The 8,172-nt window shown below is 32.6% G+C and overlaps 2 protein-coding genes across 2 annotated transcripts; both read left to right on the plus strand.

Moving 5' to 3' along the window:
* The first annotated feature begins 747 nt into the window (after window positions 1-747).
* On the plus strand, window positions 748-2,913 carry LOC136781604 (uncharacterized). The gene has a single exon (XM_066740500.1). The coding sequence runs from the start codon at window positions 748-750 to the stop codon at window positions 2,911-2,913; it is 2,166 nt and encodes a 721-aa protein (XP_066596597.1).
* Window positions 2,914-2,960: 47 nt separating this feature from the next.
* On the plus strand, window positions 2,961-7,490 carry LOC136781605 (uncharacterized). The gene is given in 15 exon segments (XM_066740501.1): window positions 2,961-3,655; window positions 3,734-3,772; window positions 3,834-3,978; window positions 4,059-4,218; window positions 4,307-4,508; window positions 4,591-4,655; window positions 4,697-4,842; window positions 4,962-5,351; window positions 5,455-5,847; window positions 5,850-6,350; window positions 6,427-6,609; window positions 6,836-6,987; window positions 7,063-7,273; window positions 7,354-7,381; window positions 7,384-7,490. Coding segments are annotated over 15 exon segments (3,417 nt in total).
* Window positions 7,491-8,172: the final 682 nt, after the last annotated feature.

An 8,172-nucleotide genomic window follows, 5' to 3' on the forward strand; every position in this document is an offset into this window, starting at 1 on the left:
CAGTGTAAACAGATTTATAAACTACTCAATATTCGACTTCAACTGATGTGGGTTCAACAAAAGTTTTCTGCTTCGAGTGGTTCTGTATGAACGAAGAGACTACTATTTGGATATTGCATTTTGGAGAAATTTGCTTATACGCAAGAGTTGTGACAGTTGAGGTTAGGGTTAATTTAACCAAATTCATTAACGAATAAAATCTATGTTTGCTGAAATAGGAGTTAATTAAATTTACATTTTTCTACTTTTAGATACAATAATAGAAGTCTCCTAAGTGACTTTGGTGAAGTATAATTATAATTGTAAATGAACAGGCTTAATGAGTGGAACAGTTGCAACGAATAGATAATTCACATTCATCATTCATACACATAACAAGTAAGTGAATTGCAGTTGTAACAAGTAGTAATTGTCGGACGAGCAAAAATCCACTTTCAGCATTAATCGATAGCAAAATTGTAAGATTTTATGCTGCGTATAATAAGCGTTCACACAATAACAGCTATAAAATTATTTCTTTTTCGTTTACTTCTATGTTGTTTTCCAAAAGCAAAGTTGTACTAGAAAGGCAGAATAAAATACATTATGTATAAATGTATAAATTATATAATTTTTCAGCTGGATTAGGTCTTAACGTATGCTTTGGTCTAGGATCATAGTTTGAGTAATTGCATCCTTTCACATCCGCTAATCCTTATCATTGCAATCTTCTTTCAATGTAACCATATCAATTTTTAATTTATAACTATGTATCGTTCCACTGTAAAACGTACAATATCGCGCAAAACGTTACACCACTTGAATGAAAGACAGAGACATAGAATTTTGAAAGAGATTAGGTGCAATGTACGCAAAGCTTCTAGGGCGCAAGAAGCGACTTCGAACAATGAGAATCGATTTGATCGTATTAAGCCTAATACAGAATGCATTGATAGTCGTTTTCAAAATCCTTCTTATATTGCAGAATGTAACCCCACTTCTTTGCATTTTGATATGACACAGGGTGACGAATCAAATCATTTGCAATCAAATTCTACTTTGAATTTCGAGATTGAACAGAACGAGAGTTCTAATGTTTCCTCTGAGTCGGAAAATAATAACCATTCATTGTTAGATAAAACTAAGCCTGCATCTTTTTCATCTTTCAAGCAATGTTTATCAACTTGCTTCGTAGATATGAATGTAACGCATGTGCAAATTAACAAAATCCTGTCGGTCATCAGGCTACATCCGTGTCTATCAAATTTGCCGAAAGACGCAAGAAGCTTGTTACAAACGTCAAGGGAACGCATTACTTTATTTTCTGTTGAGCCAGGCAAATACGTTCATTTTGATGTTGAATTAAAAATATTACAGAGTCTTCAATTGCATCATTCTGCATCATCTCTTGTAAAATTAGACATTGATTTTCACACCGATGGGTGTACATTGGACAGATCTGGCTTAATCAACATATGGCCCATTCAGATGAGAGTATCTAATATTAAAAATTCCAAACCTTTCATTGTCGGAATATATAAGGGTAAAGAAAAGCCTCACGATCCATTATTATTCTTCGAAGCATTTGTCTCTGATATAAAAACGCTGCTGGATAATGGGGGTATACATTTCAATGGTAAAAAAATACCTATAACATTAAGATCTTTCATTGCTGACGCGCCAGCTCGCGCTTTTATACTAAACCATAAAGGTCATATGTCTCATAAGCCCTGCTCCAAATGTAAAATTATTGGTAAGCACATTGAAGGCCGAAGTATTTTTAATTCTATAAATACAACACAAAGAACTGATATTGAATACGTTAATCAAATAGATAGAGACCACCACAAATTAGGACAAAGTCCTTTAGCTCAATTACCCATAGGTATGGTCACTGGTGTTCCTTTTGAGTATATGCACCTAGTATGTTTGGGGGTGACGAAAAGAGTTCTATCAGCCTGGATATCAGGCAAATTTTCTGCTTCCTCTAAAATATCTACTGCGTCGTTAAAAATACTGTCGGATAGATGTAAAATCTTAGCAAAATTCTGCCCTTCGGAATTTGCTAGACGACCTCGTTCCCTTGATTACTTTCTTAAATTCAAGGCCACGGAGTTTCGTCAATTTCTCCTTTACACAGGATTGATAATAACCTATTCTATCGTTGATGCGTCTATATACAAGCATTTCTTATTTCTACAATGCGCTATAAGAATTTTAAGCTTATCTTCTCCATCAAGTTTTTATATTAATTTTGCTGAAATGTGCTTAAGAAAGTTTGTATGTAGATGTAGCGAAATTTATGGTCCTGCTTTTATTAGCTATAATGTTCACGGTTTGCTTCATTTGGCCAACGATGTAAGAAATTTGGGGAGTTTAGATTCCTTTTCAGCTTTCCCTTACGAGAATAGTATGATATTCTTCCGAAAATATTGCAGGAAGCCTGATCTAACTCTTGAACAATTTTGTCGTAGAATAAACGAGATTGAGGTGAACGGATCTATTGATAAATGTAGTCGTTCCGTTTCCAAGTTTACTCAACGTGGTGCGACCGGTAATCGTAGAGGATTTTCAAAAATTGAGTTTAAAGGTTTTCATTTAAGCACAGAAGAACGTGACAATTGCTGTCTTTTGAGCGACAATTCTGTTTGCATCATTGTTGATATTCATTGTAGTGAAAACTCATACTTTCTTTTAGTCAAAAAGTTTCAAGAAATAACTGATTTTTATGATATCGGCATTAAATCGAGCGAACTCGGAATATACAAATGCTGTTCATTAAGTGATAAAATTATACCAGTTTCTATAAATAATGTGATAGCAAAATTGTACAGAATGCCGCTTTTTTGTACCGATAATAATAGAAACGTAGAGATGGATAATGAAAATTATTCGAAATTCGTAGTATTTACTATATCGCATTGCGATAAATAGCTTTGTTTTCATATTTTCCTTTTTTTGAAATTGTTGTAGGGTTCAAAATGTATAGTACAGATAAACGTGTGATAGTTAAACCTCTGCGTTACCAAGATAAGGATGATTCTCCAAGACCAAAGCGTAGAACCAAAAAATGTCTTCCAAGTGGTAACGTTGATTCAGATATACAACAACTTCGCAATTTTGTACTAAACGAAAAGGAAAATGCAAATGATTTAAACGATACACAGTTATTAACATCTGTTAACTCTCATCGACAACCATTTCAAAACATCGTCACAATGCAATCAGAACTTAACATAATTTACAGAAGAAGCTTATCAGTTGACCGTTCACAAATGAACGGTTGTGATACAGACATAATTACTGCACAAAATGGAATACGTATTAATAATCCTTTAAATTATGCAAGCGCTTCTGAAGAAAATTATGCTACACCTGCAACTCATACCCATGCTGCCTCAATGTATAATGCCAATTCTTTTAATCGTACAAACGATATTGAATCTTATTCATATCCAAATCCTGTTAATATTGGTACAAATGTCATTACTTATACAAATCTTGACACCCATTCAAATACCGCTGAAACGATTGCAATGACAAACATTATTGCTCCTATGCCTGACCATCATACTCCTACAACGCTTACCGCCACGAGTATGAATAGTGGAGAAGTTGCAGAAGATAACGTTTATCCTCTTCCTACAATAAATAGATTATCAGATAATATAGAAAAGTAAGTAATAAAAAAGTGAATTTTTAAGCAATTTATGTGACAGTAAAAAGCTCTAATACAATTTATATGTTCTTACAGAATCGTGGTTCGGCTTACGAAAGTGGAAGAAGAATTGAAGTAAGTAAATAATTGAATAGCATTAATAAATTATACATATTCTTTATCTTATTCTTTATAGAAGGCTCGTTACACTGATGGAGGACATAGCAAGGAATATGAAAAAGAGGCAGTGCTTACCTGTTAAACCAAATTATATTCCAATTGCAACAATTGAACAGATGGACACATTTGAAAGCATCTCAGAAAATGAATATTCAGATGTTGTAAGTACAAAGAAATTTAAAAGTATTTTCCTATTAAAAATAAATAATAAAAATAATTTTTTTTTAATGTAAAATTACAGGTGGATTACTTTATATACTTAGGTGGGTTTAACGTCAGGGAAGCTATAAAATTCTGCTTAAAAGAAGGAATGAAGGATTCTGTTATCGCTTTTTACACCTGGTTGGGCAAAGGTCAGAAAAAATCAATTTGCAATACAAGATTTGTAAAAGCAATTTACGGTAAGATGTTTTTGTTCAATTAAATTAGCTGTTGTCTGCATTTGCATTTTGTTTCCTTAATAAATGATATATGATTAATCTTTTGCAGAAGCTTTATGTAGCAATAGTTACTTTCAACGACCGAGCAGAAGTGAATTTAAAAAAGAAATGTGTGAATCGTTAAGAGCGGCCAAAGAACGACTGCGGTTTGCTACTACCTCTGAAGGAAATAGAAATAATAATAATAATACAAATCGAAGGACGCAAAATGATCCATGGAATGATAGAGAGGAAGATGCAGATAGTGACTTGTGACTAATGGTAAATTTATATTGATTTTGAAATGATTGCTTTTTTTGTTTTTCATATTTATTTGATCTATTTCCTAATTAGGCCTTTTTTCATATTTGTCTACACCGAGAAAATCATCAAAGCTACGATTGTACAAAAGCTTCCCAGTTTGTCGTAACGATCACCCATAAGATATTGTGCCTACCAGGGAATCGTATTCAGTATTTGAAAAAGAAAAGGAGATCTACGATAGTTACAAAGCTAGAAGTTTATAATCAAACAGTAAACCTGTTTGAAAATCAGGAAGATTTGCTGCCTAAGTTGGGAAAATTTTTAATTCATGCCGTAGCATTCGTAAAAAAAAAACTCATTGGTAATGATACATTTTTTTATTTTACTATATGAAGTTGCAAGTAATAAGATAGTTTATTGAAGTACTTAACTTTAATAAACATTAATATGCTATGTTACAGAGAAACAAAACTTCAACGATCAACGATCATTTGACTATCGTTAAGAAACCAATAGGACTTAAAGCTTTGTACAATAATTCCGAAAGTATTTCGAGAGATCTTCAGGAAATGACTGCCACTGATGATTTAGAGCGTGATATTAAGCATCACAGGGATCGTGAGAGAGAACGCAATAGTAGAGGTGCTCGAGACATTACCACAAATCATAAATTTGGTCATAGCGAGGGTCAATTAAAAAGGTGTCCATAATTCTCCATCTCGGTATCGTTTGAAAATTCACATTACATTCAACATGGTCCTCCTCCCATGAAGAAGCACAAAGTTGCTTCACAGCGTGAAATTACCATTGCATTGTACGGCAGCTTAAACGACTGCGGTTTATTCGACAAGGTAAATTATTTTTATAAAATAATAAAAAACAGGTTGAACAATATCAGAAAGAATAAACCTACAATTTTACCTTACCGTAATTAATCGAACTCGTTTTTTAAAGGTTCGGAAAGCTTTAAGATCTCAAGAAGTTTATGATCATTTCTTTCAATATATTATTTTATTTAACAATAAGATTATATCAAAGACTAAATTGGTTATGTTAGTAGTACTATGTTTTGAAAGTCGTATTCCCAAACAAATTAGATGTTTTAAAGATTTTCTTGGACACTCATCCGAATCTTCCACTACGTCTGTAGCAAACACAATAAGTGACCTAGGCTTCGAACCAATTCCTAATGTGGTGAGAAGTCATCAGGAATATTCTCAAGATGATTTGGCGATTGAGATTGATAATACGGTGTGCAAAAGTCTCGCCGCTTCTTATTGTACTTTATCAAAATCCTACGTCCAGACAAAATGCATTGGTAGAATGCAACTCTGTAAAGTACTAAGTGTGATATATGGGTCTCTTTTCCTACTTGGTCAGAAGACAATACAGAAGAATATATTTATAGCTGCGAAGACGAACGATTTGAATTAGACGGCGTAATAGAAACTAACGCTTCCACCATTAGGGTACTCGGAGGTGTTAATAAAAAAATTAATAGAATGACCCAGGAGGAGATACAAAAGTTAAAAGTCGATTCCTTGGGTGATTGCTTACCTACGAAACATTGGCATGCATTGAAAAGAATATATGGTGATAAAGTATCGGATGTAATCGATGGCTTTAAAAAGAATCCAGCTGCAGCTGTGCCGGTCGTTTTGAGGAGATTAAAAAGCAAGGAGGAAGTATGGCGAGAAAAGCAGAAAGGATTTAACAAAATTTGGAAAGCTCTAAATAAGAAATATTACTTAAAGTCTTTGGATCATCAAGGGATTAATTTTTAGCAAAACGACATCAAAGCACTCAGGTTGAAGAACGTATTTGATGAAATAGAAACCTTATATGACGAGGTATGTTTCTTTTATTTTTGTGCCTCACTATGCATAATATTTTATCTTTTTACTTATTATTCTTCCAATATTATAGAGACACGAGCAAGTAGATGATTCTGCCAGAGATTCTCGGAGTAATAATGATCCAAATCTTATCTTACAAGATAAGTCTGCAATGGATGATGCTGCGATTCTATTAATTCACTATATCAAGCGACAAAGAGCCATACATAAGGAAGATAAACAACGCATAATATCTAGCCAACAGTTTCGCAAAGTAATTTTCTTTAATCGATATTTATAATGGATGTAACCAAAATATTGGATGTTTCCTAGTTTTTAACTTATATGTTATAAATCGATTAATTAGCTAAATCATTTCTCATGTTACATTTTTAGCAGCACTTCATTCATTATATTTTAGTTCATTTAACAAAATTGTTATTAATATCCAAACCCTTCAATACAAGTTAAAACTTTTTTTTGTTTTATTTGAATTATAGGTGGATTGTAACAGGTGGAGGTCGTTAGATAGAATTTTGGCTAGTTGTAAGCCTGTATATCTTTACCATAATGTAAGACAATGGCGTAAAGGAGCAGCACGATTGACAAGAGTGACTCTTCCTAGTCCTAATCATTTGGAAAAACTATCTGAGTAAGTAGGAATAATTTTGATGCTTGTTTAATCATGATTAAAATGCAAATAATATTAAAATTCAATTAATTTTAGATCTGCGGATAAGAAGAAAGGATTAGGCTTGGTACGAGCACTTCTTCAAAGACTTGGAAGTTTGAAATTGGCGGACGCCACTGACTTTTCTGATATATTAATAGCTGCAGATGAAACACAGTGCAGATTTAATTTAAACAGCTATCACATGCACTACACGGTTAGTAAAGAAGCTTTTCTTTATAAACAGAACTCTCTACGTGCTAGAGAAGTATGAATTGAACTTATCATCAATAGAAAGTAATTATTTGCCATTTAATTTAATGAAACAATATGTATTTGTTAATATAGTGTCATCCAGCGGCGATAAAGCACTTAAAAGAAAGTTTCTTCGGTGGTTGGCATCCTGGGCCGCGAAGAACATTGCTGATGTACAGTATCGAATGTGGCAGGATTGGTTAATGGACGATATGAAAATTCGACAATAAAATCTCATTATTTGAATTAATTAAGATAAATATTTCCTTTATAAATGTGAAAGATTGTTTGATGAAACTTAAAATTTTATTTTATTTTAAAAGTTGCAATAATTTTTTTAAATTTGGTTACAAGTTTATAAATTTTGTTATTTTTCTTAATATAAGTATTAATATGTATTATTAAAGGATTTGAAATAAAAAATCAATCAAATATAATTTATTTCTCATTTTATTAATTAAATCCAAACATTAAATATTATGCAGGAATACAATGGGTCATTTAAATATTTAAAATGCTTAACAAATCAGATTCTGCTATGTTTCTGCTAACAATCTGCTAACAGAATATGCTTCCATCCATGGCAGAATCTGTTCCAATTTTGTCACCAATCTGCTAGCAGGTTATGTTGACAGATTCTGACAACAAACCCGCAGTCTATTGTGGTCACAGTTGAGTGCAAGCTGTCGGCAGGTTCTGCGCCATTCTGCGCGCAGATTACGTACAATCTGCACTCAAATTGCTATCTGGGTGGTATATGTCTTATAGTAGAATTAATTAAGTTTATACGTATAATCAAATCCATTCTTATTATATTAATAAATTTACTTGTATTGAATTTTAAGTTGAAGAAATTACTGGTTTGATTACAGTAACACATATGCAACAAAGTATCACCCTAATTTTGAAAAA

This window comes from Prorops nasuta, unplaced genomic scaffold (genome assembly GCF_024137725.1).
Source record: "Prorops nasuta isolate Cenicafe-Biocafe unplaced genomic scaffold, Cenicafe_Pnas_1.2 PNAS00023, whole genome shotgun sequence".
Taxonomy (NCBI): Eukaryota; Metazoa; Arthropoda; class Insecta; order Hymenoptera; family Bethylidae; genus Prorops; species Prorops nasuta.

Coding starts and splice junctions, on each gene's coding strand:
- LOC136781604 (XM_066740500.1), top strand. CDS start 748: ATGTATCGTTCCACTGTAAAACGTACAATATCGCGCAAAACGTTACAC.